This window comes from Actinia tenebrosa, unplaced genomic scaffold (genome assembly GCF_029948245.1).
Source record: "Actinia tenebrosa isolate PJP-AT-01 unplaced genomic scaffold, QUT_ActTen_1.0 PGA_scaffold17__23_contigs__length_9995812, whole genome shotgun sequence".
Taxonomy (NCBI): domain Eukaryota; kingdom Metazoa; phylum Cnidaria; class Anthozoa; order Actiniaria; family Actiniidae; genus Actinia; species Actinia tenebrosa.
This window is the reverse complement of record NW_028292577.1, coordinates 2203287-2225528: the sequence shown is the minus strand read 5'-3', so window position 1 is coordinate 2225528 and position 22242 is coordinate 2203287. Positions and strand designations below refer to the sequence as shown.

The following is a 22242-nucleotide window of genomic DNA, read 5'->3' as shown; positions in this document are numbered from 1 at the left end:
CAAGACCTCTTCTGCCTTCCCTTCACCCTCTTATTTCTAGTCTTGGATCGACTTGATAAGACATTTGATTTAGATCTCTCATGAGCCTACTACCGCGTAAAACAATATATCTAATACCGATTTAAACGATATCTTGATCCATGTCTTGAAGCACGACTCATATGCTTTTAACAAGGTGTTCTTCAAATTTATCTAGATCAGTCCTCAGACAAGCTCTCATGCATTTCCCTAGTAAAATACTTGTCATTATGAACTTAGTTCTTTTAATCTTAAAAGATTCACAAGTGCATGGTTTAGCCTGTTAAGTGTTCCTCTAGTAAAACAAGTATATATATTTGATAAACCCTTAAACAAACGGTATAATTAGGCGACAATCAAACGACAGAACCATTTAAGTGTTGGCGTAGTTATCTTATTTTAAACCACGCATCATTCTCTTGAAAACAACATTCTGTGTTTGAATTGTTTTCATATTAATCTGGAGCGTTAAGAGTAAAGAAAGAATTATAATCAAGCAAATGACACGTGGTCTGCAATGAAAGGCATTCTTAAATCCCTAGTTTAGAGCTTCTACTCAAATCAGGACATTAATTTAGATTTTTTAAGGGGGAAACACCTAATCAAAAACGAAATGCTTTCTCTTTCTGAAAGTCGGTTCGATCCAAGGGTTATATATAGTCTCGCGGTTCAAAGTTTTCAGCCGTACTTAGGACAAAACTAGTCCAAGAATGCTTTTAAGACTAAAATTCATACAGCTTTGAAATCCAATCTCTAGTTTCATTAGTGACCGTTGACCTTTTAAATCTGACAGAAATGTTTAATTGTAGAATATGTACCAAGTAAGTAAAGGAAATCGTTAGAGATGCGATCTATACCTGGGTAAATATGTAGGTATTTAATTAATGAAAAGCAAAAATTGTGTCAACGATCCCAAGAACATCAGTTGCCAACGCCGATAGGATATAAATACTAATAGGCACTTCGACCCCCTACCACTATTCAGGCAATCGTTTATTGCATATAGGAAAATTTTACAATTATCAACTCAGCTATTGCATAAAATGTTATTTAAATATAACATTTTGTTAAATGATGGCTGTTCAGCTCTGTGTTTTTTTTTTTTTCCAAAATGAGAAAAAATGGGCGGATACAGGGTGGGGGGCTGCGTAAAAATTCACAAATCTCAACGCTGGCTCTACAAAATGAAACTAATGAAATGGATAAATACGGATCCCTCTCAGTTAACGATATTTCTCGCATCATATCTTAAAATGGTTGTGGATCTCTCTCTATATATATTTGAAAATGGCACTGATCGAATGTGAAGAATGAGCGCTAGCTTGCTAGTTAGCAGAGGTGTTTGATTTCGCATTATACAATCTCGTACCCAGAGACTGCGTTTCTTCTGACCTGCGGCGAATAACAAGGGCTCTGGCATAATCCATAATTTCTTGGACTTCGAAATTCCGGTATGAGGGCATGCGTTAAAAGAGTTGCCAAAAATTAAAAACATGTTCCTGATTTCTAATTTTTATTTTGATCGAAAATATACACAGAACTCTGTTTGAAAGCATAATTTTCATTGATTATATTTCACTTCGGGAAAACTGCGCATGCGCCAAAAAAGGATTATGGTAGAGCTCTCGTTCTTCGCTGCAGGTCTGAAGATACGCAGGCTCTGGGTACGAGATTGGTCCTTATATTTAAACCCATAATCCTGCGCACTGGCATAAGGTCGCTACCGTGAACTTCATATTGCTGAATACCAAATAAACAAAGTCATCAACAAATAAATAAATGGTTCACTTCCTCTATAACTATAAATTTGTTTATTTTAATACGCTCATGAGATATTAAAATATTGAGGTGCACGCTAAACTTAGAAGATTTTATGGAATCTTAATTGTTATGAGGAAAAAATTGAATAGAAAACAGTATTAGCAAAGCGAAATTTGCAAATCGATAAAACAATAACTATAAATTGTATTTTTAATGCGAACATACAAGAATATAATTTAAAAGATACCAAAAAAAAATAGGCAAAGCTACGCAAATTTGATGGAATCCTAATCTAAGTAAAAAAAAAAAAATGAATAGCCAACTGTATTAGAAAATTAAAACAAAACCTTGGAAATGTTTTTAACAATGATTACTAAATGGATTTTCTATCTGTCATTTGTAATGTTTGTCTTGATATTAATAAGCCACAGAACTAAACTAAAATCTGTTTTACAGTTAAGTCAAATTCTATGTGTTTTGATCACGAAATAAGTATCCAGAAAACATAATAAATTTTAATGTATTATGTTTTCTGGACCCTCATTTTATTTTTTTAAATTATTTATGAAAACCAGTGCCTCTATCGGAATATTTGCTTATTGGCTAGAAATTGATTACAGAATTTAGCACTCATTATTTTTATTATTAATAACAACAAAGCTGTTTTTTTTTATATATTTGCTTATTGGCTAGAAATTGATTACAGAATTTAGCACTCATTATTTCTATTATTAATAACAACAAAGCTGGTTTTTTTTTACGCGGTACACCTAACTTTATGAAGAAAACAGCAAACTAAACTACAATGCTGAAATAATATACGAAATAAACCAATAGGATTTTTTAAGCTTAAAGATATTATGGTACTAAGGTATTATGAGAGTACTTAGTATAGATACGTTGTTTGCCTTACGGGTTTGTCAAAACCACTTTATCTTATCCAACTGTGCTAACAAACAGTTCTAGTCATGTTTATGTGGCTCAAGGCATTAAACCAATTCATTAATTGGTTTCTAATAATTATATTTCTATTGCTTGATCAATATATGCCATTTATCTTTCTACTCTCTTTTATCTACTATGTAATCTAAGCGTCTGCGCTTTCCACTAAAAGCATTTTATTGCTTAGTAATAGCATTTTATTGGTTAGTTTTTTTTACTTGATTTGTCTTCAATTTTTGACTTGTCCTTCAATGTTATTTTCAGTTGTTAGGATATCAATGGTGATAAGGTTTTTACACCTTGGTTTCTTCATCAGAGTCTTTTCCAGGTGAAGGGACAGATCTTCCCTTGCAAAATGTTTTCAGTTCCTTGTCAGAATCAGAATCAGTATCAATATCCTTGTCTGCCGGCAAACGGTAGGTCTTTCTGCCAAGTTCTTTTCTCGGAATACTGTCAGTAGATTCTCCATACGCCTTTTTCGATCTTGCATACATCGCATCATCGGCATCGGAATCTGTTCCAGATGCAGACATCAACAAGGCTTTTGTAGGATCAACATTGCTCTTGGCAGGCCCTTTTCCTTTTCCTTTACTTCGTTGATCTTCAACATCAGAATCTGATTCACATTCATACATTAGAACCTTAGGGCTCGGATCCTTCTCAGCCATGTGATATTTTGTTTTGGAAGACTTTTTTCGCACTTTCTCACGCCTTTCTTTTCCTCCTTTCTGTCCAAAAGCACCTTGTTCATCATTTCCGTAAGTCGATTTTTCAACACCATGTACATGTACATCATCAGAGTCGGAATCACAACCGTACATCAGTAGACGTTTGCTAGTACCAAGCTGTTGACTGGTGCCTTTATCATATTGGCTTCTTGATGATCCTCTCTTTCTTTTGACAGGGTGGCCAAACGTCCCTTCGCATGGAACATCGTCTGTGACAAGTGCAGAGCTTGAGGCTGTTCTTTCTTCTTGATCATCTCTCTCCATGAGTCTTATTGGTTGCAATTCGATATCACTGTTATCACCCTGCGACAAAGTGAATTTTTGCAAAACTATTGGTTCTACAATGGCTCTTTCTTTTCGAGTTTTCCTTCTTTTCCTGATGAAGAACAGGCATAACAGGCAGAATAGAAATAATAGTAAAACTGCCAAAACTGAACATATAATGACTACAACTCCAGGCACCTCTGTCTTTTTAGATGTCTTACATGGAGGAAAGGCATCAAATGTCCCATAAAGTTTACACTCTTCGATGTTGAGGATTTTTTGACAATAAAAACCAAAAAGGCTAATCGAGAGTTTATGGTGAGCAAGGCTTCCAGAGTCAGCAATGTCTGAAATGCAGGCTTCGTAATAAAATCGCGCTTGGGAAATAAGAACTTTGCTACATAGGTTCTGCACATCACCAGTGTAGAACCATTTATGACAAGTCTTTATTGCTTCTTCTCGTAGAGTGTTATTCCTGAAGTACACAGTGTAGTTGGTAAGAGGAGTGAGGAAAAGCGTGGACGGAAGCCATTCTGTAGAGGTTTTAGCAGGTTGCACTGACAACGTAACAATTTTACCAGTAGTATCATTCTCCGACAAAGGACTATTTTCATTAAGGCTTACGTTCACAGCTTTGTATATCCATGCATTTATGTTTCTTCCATAGCCTTCGTCGAACGGTAAGTTCATCAGAAGTCCAGGGTAATAGTAATCAAATTTAGAATTTCTTAAGGAAACTATTTCTTGTTCAGGTTTTGCATATTGCCACAGTCGAACTTCGTCTAATGCTCCAATGAGACTATAGTTATCAACTATCTCTCCAGCTTTAGCGTATCTTCCAATAAACAAAGAACCATCAGGGGCAAATTTACTGCCAAGATGTATGCCATATAAGGATATTGTTCTATTCACATCCTTGTTTGCGGCCATGATAGTCACCCGTCCATCGTTTGTGCGCCATGATATACTCACATGGGTCCAAATCCCTTCCTTTAGTGTTAGGTTTGTCCTTGCAGTTTGATCATTCCAAACGACTGCGATGTTATCGTTATGTAGCAGAGCAAAATTAACGGTGTCAGTGGAAAACGAGAACAGGACTTGTTTGTTCGTTATCGGAGCAGCGCTTAGGAGGCTTGGATTTTTTTGCGATGAAGAGCATTTTTCGGTGATGGTGTCAACATCATTCACTAAGCATACCCAAAGTTCAAAGGTAAATTCCTCCAGCTCCGGTAGATTTTCATTCAGAGAAAGGGAAATATAATTGTTTGAGAAATGTATCATAAAGCCTGCTGCTGTAAATGGGTACTTTGCAAAAGATGTATTCAAAAAGTTGCTTTTAGGTGGAACTTGTAGCGTGGATGACAATGTTTTATCGATGTAGGCTTGGTTCAGTTGGCTGGAATTAACGTTACTTTGGCCATCTCGTAAAGATGTGACTAAACTGCCAGTCTTCGCTCCACATAACCCGTGCGTCTCAGTTTGTATTTTGTTCTTCTTTTTGGATGGCATTTCCACCGCTACTCCCAACGTGCCATTGTAAATAAGAATGTGAAGCTTTTCGTTCTGATCGAAAGATACTTCAAGTATATCCGCAGTAATCCAACGGTATTTTGGTTTCGCTCCCTTCAACTTTGGTAACGACTTGTACTTTTCAGACCGAGTAAGTCCAGACGTCGTCTTGGACTTATAATCAAGTAGCGTTGTCTCTACTTTACGAGGATCAGCGTAACTGACAGACAATGCAAACGAACTAGTGTTAAGGGCAATTTCTGATATTCGGCGGCACGATAGTCTATTGTTACACGGGACTTGAAGAATCTGTGCGGTAAAAATACTTGAGTTTATCATCAAATAAGCACCTGGCACTTCGAAGTTGTAGTTTACTCCATTGGCTGTAGTAAAGTGAGGGTCACCAAAATTCATTGACATAGATGGCGTTTTGTCGTCAATGTTGTTTGTATCTGCGGCAATAGAACAGTCAGTTCCTGCCCAACCGTTGGTGCAAGCTGAACAAGGACGAACGGGAGAAGACACATAAGTGTCACGGTCAGTCGTTCCATTCCATTTTTCTGAGCAATGACATTGTCCATTTACGGCATCACAAATACCATGACCGTTGCAGATATTCCGCAATCCCCCTGTACACAATTTGCTGCAGTCTTCTCCCCAGTATCCTTCTTCACATGTGCATCTGACACCAACTGCATTATAATGTGATGCCGCGCTTGCATAACCAAACACACATTTAGTGTTACAAAGATACCCAATCCAGTCTCGAAATCTTTTTTCTGGAAATCGATTGCACAGCTTACGTGCGGGCCATTCGCTCAATTGTAATGCTTCTTGGCAATAGTCTGCGAATGAAATGACAGTGTCAAAAGCCGCTTTACTGTCTCCAGACAACGAAACCTCGTCGAAACACGTGTTGTAGTACGACTGTGCAACAGGTCTTCCTAATGGCAAACAGTTTTCAAACAGTGGACCCTCAAGGATTACAGATCTGCAAAATGATTCAGCGAGCTCGTCCAAGGTATCATTTCTAAATACTGGTTCGTTAGTTTCATAGGTAGGTATGTCTGAGTTAGAAAACACTCTCTCTGGCTCATGGAAGGTTTTCAAGTACAGGTCACTATTCCCAGCTGTATCTCGCACAATTCCTCCCTCAACTTCATCCAGTCTCCAAAGATGTAAGAGATCTGGATAAGCACGGGGCTGCACATTTAGTCTTCGGTTACGCTTTACAATGTCAGGATTGTTTCTCCTTTTCCACATCCTCACTTCGTCAATGTCACCATAAAATGTCGAATGCGGCGGCTGTTCGTTTCCCCCCGATGGTAACCATTGACCAAAAGCTAAAACACCTCCTTTCTTCCAGATATCTTTGTCCACCATGAAAACCCTGACGCGGAGATTTCCCAATTGGTCAAATATATAAACCTCAAGCTTTCCTATTAATTGGTAAAATACAAGAGTTATTTGGTTCCATCGATTTATTTCCAAGGCGATTCTTGTATCAAGCTGTTGGCTTTTGTAATAAATTTTCATCGTCAAATCGTTGATGACTGCAAATGTGGCTTCCTTGGCAATGGACAGAACAACTCCACCATATTCTTTAATACGGACCAAAAGTTCTAAAGTTAGAATGTTCACTTTTGGAATGTTTAGTGGTTTTGAAACAACGAAACTGTCCCTGAAGTTCAAACAAAATCCTCCGCCAGTAATTTCTTGATATTCGTAATAATGTTCAAAATAATAGGAGAAAAGCGTGTCACTTGGATTAACAGCAGATTTTGATATGATGCTTGCATAGGCACGTTCCACTGATTGTGTGTCATTCAAAGTTAGAGTTTTACATCTTCCGAGAAGTCCTGTAGAGTTTTGGCAGTATGACGATGGGATGCTGAGTGTCAGTCCAAGACTATTACGAACTCGAACTGAAAAGCGGATTCCATCCGGTCCCTTGATGACAAAGGTGTCACTCGATACGCGAACCATTACAAAATAGGGAGAAAGGCTTGTCAAATGATCAATGCGAACAAGATTACCGTTGATCCAAACAAATGGCATAACTATTGAAGTGCGAGGTATGGCAGTGATGGGTGCTCGAATGGCTATAACGATGTCTTTGTAGCTAAAAGAGAAAGCAACCGTACATGAGGTTGACCGAATGTATTGAGTACTGCAAAATCCACGCCGTATCTGTATGACAAAATTATTAATAAAGGAACGTAGAAGGTAGAATTCTCCATGCAAGCGATGAATGAAAGATAGGCCAATGAATGAATTAAAATACCCAGAGTTTCCAGCTAATGCTATTTGTATAGAGGTAAATGATGTTCGCTGTATACCCACAGAAAACTGGCATTCTCTACCGTACCAACCAGAGCTGCACGAGGTACAGTTTTCCGACCCTTGCCAATTAATGTGACAGCTACAGCTGCCTGTTTCTTTGACGCAGCGTCCATGATTAGCGCAGGTCTTTATTGTGCCTCCAGGACACGTTCGTGAACAATCACTTCCCCAGTATCCATAAAAACATTCACACTCATTCCGGTCAGTTCTCTTCGGTTTACCAAAAACACACTTAACATTACATCGGTCACCAATCCAGTTGGGGAATTCGCTTTCTGGAATGCTATTACACAGACTTCTTGCCGGCCAATAGGAGAGGCTTAGGATCGATTCACAGTGATCTGCGAAAGTTATGACTGAGCTTAGGGAAGCTGACAATGTCCCCACAGTACCAACATCATGGATGCACAATAGGTAATGAAACTGGAGCTCTGACATAAGACTTCCACATAATGTGCGTAGGTCACTCTCATAGAACAGTTCGAAGCAAAAGGCTTTCCCGATATTTTTGAATGTTTCATTGTTATAATGAGGTGTTGCTGTTAGGCTGAGGTTAGTTTTAACATCTGCGTCTGAGTATATCCAGGTTGGTTGCTGCCATGGTACTCTGGGTAAATACAAATGCTCATTATTGACTGGATCATGGATAACATCTCCTTCACCTTCATTTAACTTCCACAGTGATGCAAGGCTAGGGTGAGTTGGGAGGACATTCATTTTAAAATTCTGCTGTATCAAGACTGGATCAAATGCGCGATGCCATACTCTTATTTCATCAATAACTCCAATAAAAGGCGTTTTTGTTTGTTCTTCTGTTTCTCCTGGAGAAAGTTCCCATTGACCAAGAGAAAATATTCCACCAGAGATGAATGGATTCTCTTGAAGGCTAAAATTGATTCTTTTCACTAGGCCTTTGTAGTCGAAGTGGTATATTTCCAGAATCATTGTTTCATAATGCCAAACGAGTGACACATGGCTCCAGTAGTGAAGCTGAATTACTATTCCAGTATCTAAGACTTCATGCCCAAAGTGTATTCTGATGGTAGTATCAACAACCAAGGCCAACGTCTTTACATTGGCATAGCATGCAATAGTTCCTTTGTAATACATGGCCTTGAATAAAAGTTCTAATGTAAGGTCGGAATTGTTTACAAATGCCCTGAAAATGGTTCCAGATGCTCCTGTGTTGTTAAACATAAGGGCATAAATGCCACCGCTTGGTTCCCTGGTCTCTTTGTACAAACCGTGCTCCAAAACAAAAAGGGTATCATTGGTCGAAGGTACAAGTTTATTGGCGAGATGGTTATTGATATGTTGTTGAGTGGTATTAGTAGGTAAGTCGGCCAGGTCGTTTTCAGAGAGTCCATCGCAGGAACCTAGAAGACCAGTCGAATTGGCACAAACAAGCTTTTGTATTTCAGCATTAAAGCTAAGATATCTTCCTTCTACACGTATGCGAATGATAACGTCCTCCCTCAATGCGATGGCATACCGATTACGTGAATCAATCCAAAACCTTAGTCCAATATGCACAGGGCCTATATTCGTTAATACGCCTGTAATAGGGAATGCCAAATTGTTGATCCAGATTACGGGTAGTTTGCCGGTAGCATAGGGTCCATGAAATGAGACTACTGTATCAAAAATTTGAATGGCTATTGCATTGATGCAGACCGACTGAAGCAAGCAAGGAACTTGTCTGATTTGGAGAGAAAAATGCATTACAGCAGAATGTATGACATAAAACTCTCCAAGAGACAGGAATGCGAAGCTTACTCCATCGAACGTTACATATCTTCCACCATGTGATGCAACAGAGTATGACATTCTTAAATTAGGAATCGACGATATGGCAACAGAACAATCGCTTCCAATCCATCCCGCCGAGCATGACCTACAATCAGCAGTTCCTTTCCAGTTTTCTCTGCAAACGCACTGACCATCTATCGGGTTGCAGTCGCCGTGGTTGTTGCAAGGGTTAGCCGCACCTCCTGGACAAACATTAGTGCAGTCACTTCCAAAATATCCTCGGTTGCATTTGCAGACATTTGGAAGTAATCTTAGACCATGATCGCACTTTTGGTTGCACTCAGGGCCATACCACGTTGGGAAGATGGACACAGGAAATTCGTTGCAAAGGGGTTTAGCAGGCCACACATCAAGATTGAATACGCTTTGACAGTAATCCGAAAGTTTGATGATAACTTCCAATGAGGCATGAATCTCTCCAGAAGAGGCTATTTTTCGAAGACATGATCTATAATAAAATGTCAATGCTCCTTGACCTAATCCACTGCAAGATCTATAGAGTGGACCTTGCATCAAGAGACGATGGCAAAATGTTTCAGAATCATTTTTGAGTATGTCATTCGCAAACTCGTAAGATGGTGATACCTCAAAGAATGGCGAGTTTAGTTTAGCCTCCGAAAAACGCCAGGACGGGACCATCCAGGGTGTTGTTGTCATTACAAAATTTACATTCCCCATTGTGTCGATTGGAAGTGTTCCTTCACCCTCGTTAAACCTCCAAGCATGAGCGAGGTCGTCTGTTTTTACGAGCACTTCTCTTTTTCTTATTTGCTGAATTAAAGCTGGATGAAAATGGCGAGTCCAGATGCGCACTTGATCTATGAAACCAACAAAGATGTCTTTTGGCTGGGAATCAGTTCCGTTTATTGGCGGAATCCACCCTGCTAAAGCTAAATATCCACCAGGTTCAAAAATATCAATCCCAATCGCGATTTTTATGTCCATCCTTTGAACAACGTCGTTGGAAAAGAAATAATACAACTGTAGCTTGCTTGTTGACTTTTTATGTACTAAAGTGAGCTGCGTCCAAGCATCCAACTCAATAGTGATGTTGGTTCTGTAAATCGTATTCCCAAAATGAAGGCTGATCTTTCCTCCCAATGTTGTAATGTAAAATGTTTTAGATTTGCTGTACGAGAAAATGAGGCCATTGTGTTGGATATTAATCATCAGGTCAAAAGTGATTTCATTGGAAATAAAGGCTTGGGTAATGACAGTAGATGTTATTACAGCAGTATGGTTAAAGTGAAGTGCATAACCAGTATTGGCTTCCCTGAATTCTGTCACTTCTTTGTACGAGTAGACGAAGAGACTCCGGCATGGTAGAACTTTAAACTTTGTTGACATCTCCGTAAACTTTGTTGTTGTAAGATTACTACGGTTGGTTTGGGTAAAACGGCGAGAATTGTTTATCTGTTGATTTATTTCTTGAGAACAGTTTTTAAGTGGTTCGAAGGATTCAAACAAAGTTAAGGTATCTTGATTGCAATTGCCAAGAAGCCCAACAGATGTGTTACACAAAAGAGAAGATGCTCTGACATCGAAGTTTAGGTAACGTCCCTCTACTCTAATCTTGATCGTAATATCGCGATGCCTGAATTCATACAGCCCAAATGAAATTCGTACGAACACGAACCCATTAACATGAACAGACGGTTGGTTGACATCAATATCAATAACTTTTCCATTAAGCCATGTTATTATTGCTTGGTCTGATGTATAGGGCCCATGGATGACAAATGTATGCGAGGAAATGCGGAGTGCTATAGAGTTTATACAAGATTCAAGTTCAAAACAAGACACTAATCGCACTTGCATTTGGATGGATAGGATATATGAGTACACCAAGTAATATTCTCCTGTTGTTTGGATAACCAGATTCACACCTGTAAAAGTGCTTACGTAGCCTCGAATGCCCATACTACTTATTCCTCGTACGCGACCCAAAAAGATAACTTCAGTTATCGCCATAGAGCAATCATTGCCAATCCATCCCGTTGAACAGGTAGTGCAGTTTTTGCCTCCTCTCCAGTTAATTTCGCACAGACATATTCCAGAATCTATAGTACAAGAGCCATGCCCGTTGCACGTGTTGGAAGCTCCGCCAGGGCAAATTCCAGAGCAGTTGTTACCAAAATAGCCTTGTCTACAAACACACAAGTCTGTTGTGACATTCGTGGGTCTTCCAAAAACGCAAGGAGTTGTACAGTTTATTCCTATCCAGTTAGGGAACGCTTTTCCAAGAAATCTATTGCATAATGGTTGTGCTGGCCAGAATTCCAATCTTAGAGCAGCTTGGCAGTAGTCGGACAAAGCTATAATGAACTGTAAAGCTTGCGTTTGATCACCAGAGCTAATAATTGACTTGATGCACGCCCGTAAATAAAAATTTAAAGTGATGTTATCCAAGCTAGAACATACGTGGAAGATAGGTCCACGGAAGATGAATGATACACAGACCTCATTCGCAAGGCGAATTAGAGTTTCGTTCTTAATGTTTGGGTTTTCGGCAGGAACATAATCAATAGGAGCATCAGAGAATAACCATGTTGGGGTCCTCATAGGATATTTAGGAAATAATAAATGGTTTTGGGATATGTCATCTTTGGCAATGTAGCCTTCGCCGCCATTAAATTTCCAAAGGCCTAAAAGTATAGAACTGTCTGCTTGTACATTTGCTGAAATACTCTGTGAAATGCTCGCATAGTCAATCGCTCTTTTCCATATGCGTATCTCATCAAGGAACCCTTCAAAGATGTGAGATACTCTAGAACTAAACGCTCCAGAAGATGGTTGCCATAATCCAATAGCGAAAGTACCTCCATTTTCAAAAGGATAGATCCCGATTTCAAAATTCCTCCCCTGGGTAACTCCAATGGATGTCGTGATATAAATAGATAGTCTTAGTTCCGCGCGCAAGAATATCAAAGTTATCATGTTCCACTTGTTTGTTTCTGTGGCTATTCCAGTGTCATACACTTCGTCTCCAATACCAACTTTCACAGTCACATGGTTGCTGACGTAGAACGTAACGCGTGCGGCATATGAAATGATGACTCCGCCACAAACATGAGGGTCACATGATTTAACAAGTAGTTGAATGGTGAAGGTGTTGGAATCAAATAAACCGACGATCTCATTCGACACTGCTGCGGAAAAGCTGAAGTACAGATTGTATATTCCACCATAAATTATCCTCGTTTCCTTGTGAATGGTTTCATCTAAAACGATTTTGGAGCCTAGGTTCACACTGAGGTTGGTCTTGATAAAACTGTCTACAGACAATCCTGATTTGTTGTCTTTACCAACTGCTTCTAATACTGATTTGATCGACGAGTTTGCGTTGAGATCGCAGGAGCCACATAAGCCTTCAAAATCTTCACAGTAACTTCCAAAACTTCGGGCCTCGACAATTAAGTACCGATCATAAAATGTTGATTTAATTGATAGCTGACCTCCTACGTGTATATTCAGGCTGTTCAAAGTTAGTTGTTCGATTGAAAGGTCTTTAATATTAATGTCATCGGAAATATGAAATCGTTTTCCATTGAGGTGTATACTAATATCACCACTGTTCACGTACGGGGCATGGACACTTAAATCTTCACCGTTAACCGATAGGGCAAATGCATTGAGACAAACAGCTCCAGATCTACATGGTACCTGACGGACTTGAACTTGAATGGTGGAAGACGAGATTAATTGAAATTCACCGACACTTGAAAAACTAAATAGGGAGTTGTCAAATCCTATTACGTTCCCATTTTCCATGATTGTACACAATTTTGTTGATGATATATTTTTTCGGAGTGCAATTTCACATGTTTCGCCGATCCAGTTAGGCGAGCAAGATGAACACAGTTCATCTCCACTCCAATTAACCTCACATTTGCATCTACCAGTTTCTACGTCGCACTGTCCATGGCCAAAACATGGGTTTACAGCCCCTCCGGGACACTCTTCCGAACAATTCTTGCCCCAGTATCCATAATCACACTTGCATTCACTTTCTAAGTATCGTCCATATACACATTTGATTGTACAGTTTTCCCCTACCCAGTTGTCGTAACGCCCACTTGGGTAAACGTTGCAAAGATTTTGACCAGGCAATGATGTTAAATTGAGCGCTGCCTGACACTCGAAAGCCATCTGGACTGTCGATTCCTTGGCTGATTCCAGGGATTTTGAAGATGCGACATCGACGACGCAAGATTCGTAATAAAAGTCAGCGTTACCAGTGGCGTTGCCGCATTCCTCATTAAATGGACCTTTTAAGAATATATTTTGACACAATTCCTTGGCTTTGCTTTCTAACGACTTGTTGGGGAATATTGCAGCAATGGTACTTGTTAGAGAGATATTGATGTCTGATGGCATCCATGCTGGACTTATCCAAGGTGGCAATGGAAATAAAATGTCAAGAGAACCAACAGAAGATGAAGCCACGTAGCCTTGACCTTCATTGAAATTCCAATATGCAGCTATTCCTGGCAAAGTCAGTTCTACACTAACACGCCACATCTGTTGAATCATTACGCCATCGAACCGTTTGTTCCATATGCCCAATTCATCCAACCAACCAACAAATCCAGGAATATTAACGGCAATGTCTGTTGCCTTCCAGATTGCTATTCCGATCGAGCCACCAGGGGTAAAAACTCCCAGTCCAATATTCAATACTCTCTTTCTTACAATTCCTTGGGAGGAAGTTCTGTAGAACTGAAGCAGACCTGAATCTCTTCTATATACTAGGGATATTTGATTCCATTTTAACGTTTCAAGGGTCAAAAGCGTGTCGTAACTTTTTAAGCCTACATGTACTTGTAAAGTTCCATTAAGTACTGTCACTGCGAATGTGAAGTTGGCTGCAAAGGAGATTATTGTCCCTCCTTGACCTATAGGATCTTTAGCCATCACGTAAAATTGGATCGACACGAAGTTGCCAACAAATATATTAACAAGTGGAGGAGAAACCAATCCAGTGCCATTAAAGAACAAGCAGCTACCCGCACTAGTGAGAATTTGTTTTTCTCCAGCAATTTTCAAGATGTTAATGAAGCCGCTTTCGTTTCTAGGAACCATCCATTTCTTTACAAAGGTGTCTACATCAAGCTGGGTAATTTGAGATATATTGTATGATGACGTTATGCTAGATTCGGAGCAATTCGAATTGGGTTCGTGCCTTCCACATTGGCCAAGTAGACCACAAGCATCGTAGCATGCAGATGGATTCATTCTCATGGTGATGACAAAGTGTGTCCTCCGATGGTAGAGGATCAATCGGAAATTCTCAGGTCCAGTAATTTCGTACGATTCGTGAGATACTCTTTTGAAAAGAAAACCAGTGGAGCCCAGTCTTACCCATGTATCTTGATTTATTTGAATTCCGTTGCTTGAGACAAAGACTTTGCTGGTGACTCCGTAGCTTGTGTGAATGGCAACACTTGTAGATCCAGCTCTTACGAATACACAGCGGGATGCACTATAACTGCCTTGTCTTAGTTGACGAACTTGAATGCTTATGCCAAGGCGTTGAGACGTAAACGCATGAAATTCACCAGCTACAGCCACATTGATCTTTATTCTGTCGAGTGTTACGTAGTGACCGCTTCCAGAAATAGAAGTAACAAAGGTACCGGGTATTATTGGACCTATTGATATCGAGCAATCAATCCCATGATATCCTGGAGTGCATACGCTACAGTCTTCTTTTCCTCGCCAACGGAAGTCACAAACGCACATGCCTGTCGTGGATAGGCACATTCCTCGGCTATAACATTGATTGGAGGGTCCTCCAGGACAAAAACTGTCACAGTTATCTCCCCAAACGGCTTTGTCACAGACACACTTGAGAAGCGAATCCAACGAACGATAACCGTATACACAAGGCTGTTCGCAATTATTTCCAATCCAGTCAGTTAATCTAGAATTCTTAAAGATCGCAGTGTTGCACATTAATTGTGCTGGCCATATTGTAAGGTTCATTGAAATCTCGCAAGAGTCGGCAAAAGCGACGACAGTTTCAACACCAGCATCAACTTCATCGTAGCTTATTATCGTCTGGATGCATGCTCTGTAGTAATAACCAATACCTCCTCTGCCAAGACTACTGCAAGCACTTCCTAGGGCGGAGTTGACAATGTAGCTGTTGCACCATAGTTCTGCTTGAGGTCTTATACTTTGTGATGGCAAAACATCTATAGAAAGATGCAGTAATGCCACTGGGGCCGAACTGTACACCCAAGTTGGGGCATTATCCACATTTGCAATGTATAAGTGAACTTCAGATTGAATGTCGTGAACAACATTTCCATGTCCTTCATTCAATTTCCACAGAATTGCCAGATATGGAGCTTTACGTTGTACGTTCATTGTCCAGCTAAGTTTGACATCCGAAAGCGTGAGCTCGCGATTCCATATTCGAACCTCATCTATATAACCAACAAAACCCTGTAAGCTTACTACGTCCCAGTCTGTATAACCCGGAACCCACTGCCCAATTGCAATACTTCCTTGTGCAACATAAAGACCTTCCTTTATGGTGTGGGTATAGTGAAAGACACCTCCAAATGCATCGATAAAATAAAGTGATATTTTTCCAGTAGGGCGATAGTAGACCAAGGAAAGCTGGTTCCATTTTCCAAGATTTGGCCTGACGCCTGTGTCCCAGACTTGGCTTCCTTGGCGCACTTTGATAGTGTTTTCGATATATACAGCCATAGCTGTGAATTGACTGTAGGTATAAAGGGTGCCGCTATTGCTTACATCAGTTTCGAATAAGATTTCTGCAGACACGTATGGATTGGTGAAGATTCCAGGTAACAGGTCTGTTTCAATACCAACTCCTTTAAACTTTAGTGCGTATTCAGCACCAGTTAATTTTTGCGTTTCCTCGTATCCGCCAAATCCGTAAATAAAGAAACTATCTCCGGACTGTACTCTCCACATCTGTTCTAAGGTTTTTCCATTTGTTGTATTTAGGTCGTTCTGTTGATTGCCATCACAGTTTCCGCATGCTGCTTGCAGACTTTCGCACAGAGATCCATCAACCCGACTAGTTATTGAAATACGAGTTTCAATCACTCTTATTTTGACGAACAAACTTGTTAATTTACTGGAAATGGTATATACTGTAGAAGAGCTGTATTCCAGGTATGTATTTGATGCCAAATGAATTTGTTTACTAACAACCTTGAGAATCTTGTCGTTAAACCAAAAAACGGGTTCTCCATTTTTATTGTAAGGGGCATGCATAGTTATTTTCCAGTCGTTTCTGTAAGAAAACGCTACTGCATTAATGCATCTTGCGTGTCCATTTGAGCATGATATTTGTCTTATTTGTGCTTTTAGCTCAGCGTTATTAATCAGCCAAAATTCACCAACACCAGAGAAGCTGAAATGCGCACCGTCAAAACTTGATAAATGACCACCACTAAATACTGAACAGGATGGAAATTTCTTGTTGGACACTGCTACTGAACAGTCTTTCCCTGCCCAACCTGGTGTACAGTTACTGCAGTCTTCAGATCCTTGCCAGTTGAGGTCACAGGTGCAGGTACCCCTTAGCGTGTCACATTTACCATGGTTAGTACAAGGTTGTAGAGCACCGCCAGGACATTCTTTTACGCAGCCCGAACCCCAGTAACCTTGATCGCAGACACAAGTACTTTCATTGATAGCATAAGCTTTACCAAATACACAGAGAACGTCACATTTTGGTCCAATCCAATTACTACCAAACGGAATCACATGGCATAAATGTTGTACAAGTCGTAAGCTCGTTATTCCAAGTTTGTTGTAACAGTAGTCGGCATAAAGCGTTACTGATATGTATGCGTTGTCAACAGAGCCGGAGGTTTCGATATCTTTAAGACAAGAGAGGTAATAAAACTGGATATGAGCTCGGCGAAGATATAGTCCACAGCTGCTTGCGATTTTGTTGTCGTAAATAAGTTTTCTGCATATCTGCAATGCTAGTGTTTCAAGGGTCTTGTTCAAAAATGTCGTTGTCATCCCAAGGTCAAAAATAGGCGAAACATAAAGTGCATATGAAAATGTCCAAGCCGGTCTACGACTTTCTGCTTCAGGTAAAGTGAAAACGTTGTCTCCGTATGTTACGCTTCTGACTTCTCGTCCTTCTCCTTCGTCGAAAAGCCATGCCGGTCTCATTCCCCCAATGGTTGCTTTTATAATCATGTAGAAACTTTGTCGCACTTCCACAGCGTTTAGTTGTACCTCCCAAATACGCAAGTTATCAATACTTCCAAAAAATGGTTGAACCGGCACGCCAGTAACGTGAAACGTTGTAACAAACCATTGGCCAAGCCAAAGCTGACCGCCTGGTAACAGCTGGTTATAACCAATAAAAAACTTTCTCGTGTACATTACTCCTTCTGTATTCAAATGATGGTAGGTAACGATTCCTATAATGAATAAGAGAAAAGAAAATATATCATGATAACGTCTTGCGACAATCACGCACTATTATCGCTATTTTGGGGTTCGAGACTAATGTGAGGGTCTTCTTTACAAATACGAGCATGCGTTGACTGTGCATACTGCACAAGGCGAAACCAAATGTAGCATGAACTTTCAATGTCATCGTACAGTATTTGTAAATAAAGCATCTATGAAGTGGTGGAGGGTGTCACGGAGATGTAAGACAGCTTAAATCAGCATTATCTCGAAGAACTGAGAGTATTCAAGGGATTTAAAAATATTACAACAACAAAACATGAGGTTGGCACATTCCCTACAGAATTTGTTTTGGATTTCAAATGATGCATTGCGATGCAGTCTAGTGCGAAAAAACTGAGTAGCGAAATATATCCAAGAGAACAGCCTAGAAATAATTGATGGCAAAGAAAGCGCTAAAAGGCAAATGCAAGGTCCGAGCATTACTGCGTAAGGGTTGTATTTAAGTCCAAATAAAAAATTATCTCGTTTAAGAATTGAGGGAAAAATTATCCGATGAAAACTAGTGATTTTTTAAACGTTTAAATTATTTTTGTTATAATCTTGGACATTTCTCCAGATTTTTTGATTTGAAAAGTTTTTATGATTACTAGTAAAGATTTTAGACTGGTATTCAGGTCAACTGTTTCAAAATTGTTGAAGGTAGACTTTCAAATAAGGTGCGTTTTTCACGGTCGGTTTTGGGCGTCGTATAGTAGTCAAAAAATTAATTGAAAAAGCTTTGTCCACGAACATTAACCGTGGATTTTAAAAGAACATGCATATATCAAAACAATAACTTGCTTATATACAGGCCAACATTTTCTACTGATGTATCAATGATTGCCTGGTAATTTGTTACAGGAAAAACACTTTCGTCTTGTAAGTACTGAATACTGCATATTACACAGTCTTCAAGGTTTTTATGTAAATTATAGAAAGTCGTTTAGAAGTCAAAACCATACCAAAATAACCGCATTCCCACCCATTCAATTCCTTATTCAGTACTTTATTTCAACATAGGATTATAGTCTGGAAATATCCTACTCAGTGTGCAGTATTCAGTATTTACACTGCAGTAAGACGTTCATTTTAGAATGGATGAACCAGAAAAAAAGTTATTTTAAAAGATTGTGAACTAAATTATCTTATCCTTACCTGATAATCGCTGATAAACGATTGATATTTGGTACCATGAGTTTAGTTGTAAGACTCCAGCCGTATCGAACACATTTGCTCCAAGGTAGATTTTGACTGTTGCATCGTTGACAATAGCAAACGTATTTGTTCTGGCGTACGACATGATGGTTCCACCAACTGCGCTGAGTTTGATAAACAGCTGAAGAGTCAAATCTTTTGCTCCATTGAACTCGACATTCATAATGTTTGTTACTGAGCCCTTGAATTGTAAGCAATATCCTGACGTGCTTATGGCCCTCTTCTCGTGATAAGTAGTCGAATCGTATATAAACATAGAATGCTTAGCTTGAACACTCCATTGTGATGTTAATTTTCTTATGATGAGATCTTGAGTTGCATTCTTACCCCAGAAGGTTGTCCCATTAGAGTCAATGAAGTCATTTTCTACATTCTCATCGCACGATGAGCACAGTCCCGTAGCCTTCTTGCACAACTTTGACTCCGCTATGATTTCAAATGACAAATATTTCTTCCAGGCTTTCACTCTTAGCAAGGTCTTGTTTCCGAGGGTCAAGTTGTTCGAAACCTCAAATGTGCTGGGAGAGGTCTTAATAAAAACGAAGTCTTCGTTTAGCTTAACGGAAGCTGCTTTTGTGAGAACTCTGTTAACCCATACCCGCTCTGATCCAGTGTTGTTCAAGGCTGCTCTAATGGTAACATTTGCTAGGCCAGTTCTCACAGCGAGAGACGTAATACAAAAGGAACTATTACCACAAGGAGTTTGGCGTATTTGAACTTCAAAATCCACAGTTTTGATGGCATAAAATTCACCAGAAGTCCCGAAGTTAAAGGCAGCCCCATCATAAGTAGCATAGTGTGAGACGCCATAACCCTGGCAGTATGAGATCTTGATAGAGGCATTACCAGTTGCATTGGAAACTGCAATAGAGCAGTCTTTTCCAGTCCATCCGGGAAGACACTTGGTACAATCGCTTGATGCGTTTGCATTAAGGGGACAATTGCAAGTTCCAGTTTCTGGATTGCATGAGACAAGACCATTGCAAGGTTTGTTGTAACCTCCTGGACATTCATTACTACAGTTCTTCCCATAAAATCCATACTCACATTCACAGATGTCAGCTTCAAAAGGATGCTGTAGGCCAAACTGACAATAACGTTCACAGTTGGATCCAACCCACTCTGGGAAGTTGTACCTTCGGACATGTTTGCAGATATGCTTGACATACCACGACGGTCTTGACGGTTCTATGAATGTACAGAAATCAGAAGCCACCAACATAACCCAGTAGGCACTATCTAAGTTTCCAGTTCTTGATACGGTTGTTAGGCAAACGCTGTAGTAGAACATTAAAAGACTTGGAGTCAACTTAGGACAAGACGATCTAATATTAGAATCAAGAACGACTTCTGTACACTTTCTCTCGACGTCTGTGTATGGCAACAAAATATCGAAACGTAAACTATAAACTTTTGCTTTATCAACAGAGAAAGGAGAAATAGGAGCAGTAGAATACACCCATGTTGGTGGGCGCCAGATTGAAGACGGTAAATTTATGTGAGCTGTGGAGATGCAGTCTTTTGCAATACTTCCCTGCCCTTCATTAAACTTCCACAAACTTGCAAGGTCCAGTGAATGACGGCAGTCCAAGTTGACTTTCCAGTTAGAAGAGATTGTCTGGGGATCGAGTTTTTTGTTCCAGATGCGCAGTTCATCAAGCTCTCCAACAAAACTTTCTGGAGGGGCTCTACCTCGACCAGTAGGGGATGGACGCCAATATCCCAGGGCAAGTATACCTCCCGGTTCGAAGATGTTTACCTCGTTAACTATTGGAAAGTTTCGGCGGTTGACTCGTCCACTCTCATCGATGAGATAAAACTGTACTATTTTGTTTGTTTTTGACCATACAATACTGATGTGATTCCATTTCCCTATTTGAGGACCAACTAATGTTTCAAGTACGGTATCTGCGTACTGTAATTTAACTGTTCCAGAAGTTATTGTAACAGCAAATGTTTCAGTTGTTGTGTACGATATGACTGTTCCTGACGTTCCTACAAGTTTTATCATGAATTCGACTGTAATGTCAGATGATGAAAAACTGTAAATCTCTCCTGTTTGTACACCAGTATTGTTGAATAAAAGCGAATAGCCACCACCGCTCAAATATCTTTCTTCATGATATCCGTTAAGCTCATATTTGAACAGACTACTGATAGGCAATACTTTCCAAGATGGGCCGAATACGTCATGGATATATGCTTGATCTGGGATTCGCTCTTGGCTGCTAGAATTTAAAAAGTCATCGAATGGTTTGTTGTTGCAATTTCCCCACAATCCTGTCCCATTAATACAATATGAATTATTAGCCACATGCATGTGTACATCGAGGTAGCGATCAAACATTCGAATATCAATACGTATACCAAGCTTACTAACGAGAGCAAATCTCAGTAAAGAAACTCTCTTCAAAATGAATCCATAATTTACTGGGCCAACATTCACCTCCAACGCAAAGACTTGAATTCCATCTAAATACACTATTGGCTTTCCATCGGTTGTAAATCGAGAATGGATCAGAAGCACTGTGTTACTGATTCTAAATCCAACTGCGTTGATGCAGGAACTTGATAAAAAGCACGTGATCATGCGGCACTGAACCTCGAAAGGAATGGTAGGACTGGTGAAGAGATGATATTCCCCGTTTCCAAGAAAACGATAAGCTACTCCGTCCAAAGTTATGAAATTCCCATGCCCAAACAAAGCAGCAGTATGGTTATTAGGATTTTGTACGACGATGGAACAGTCTAGTCCTTGCCATCCTACAGTACATGTCTTACACGATTCATCTCCTTGCCAGTTTATGTCACAAGAACACGATCCACTAGTTGAATTACAGACGCCATGTAGGTAACAAGGAGCATCACGGCTTCCAGGGCAAGTATTTTCACATGCTTCCCCCCAGAAACCATCTTTGCAGACGCACTTTTCATAGAGCTGAGAGTTCTAAATTAGAAAAGTGAAGAAAAATAAGTTGATGGAAAAAACCAATCCAATCTATATAAATTAACAAAGCTTCTATTTTTGGGATACTGAACCATAAAAAAAAGTAATTTACCATCCTAAAGTTGGTCCGAATATAGAAAACGATGTGTCCTGGACCATAAAAAATGGGCCTCAGCCTAACGATCTCGGTCCGTATATTCAAAGCCTTGAAGACCTCGGGCACAGTTTTTCCCTATTCGGACAGACTTA

General features: G+C 39.7%; 1 protein-coding gene across 1 annotated transcript in view; it reads right to left on the bottom strand.

Annotated features, from left to right (window-relative positions):
* Positions 1 to 1812: 1812 nt before the first annotated feature.
* Positions 1813 to 22242, bottom strand: part of LOC116298030 (uncharacterized) — a 116754-nt gene continuing 96324 nt past the window's right edge. Inside the window, exons 77-78 of the mRNA XM_089031668.1 lie at positions 18987 to 21993; positions 1813 to 17797 (exon numbers count right to left, since the gene is read on the bottom strand). Of these exons, the coding sequence (XP_088887794.1) occupies positions 3015 to 17797; positions 18987 to 21993 (17790 nt within the window). The 3' untranslated portion in view covers positions 1813 to 3014. The remainder of the gene's footprint in view (positions 17798 to 18986; positions 21994 to 22242) is intronic.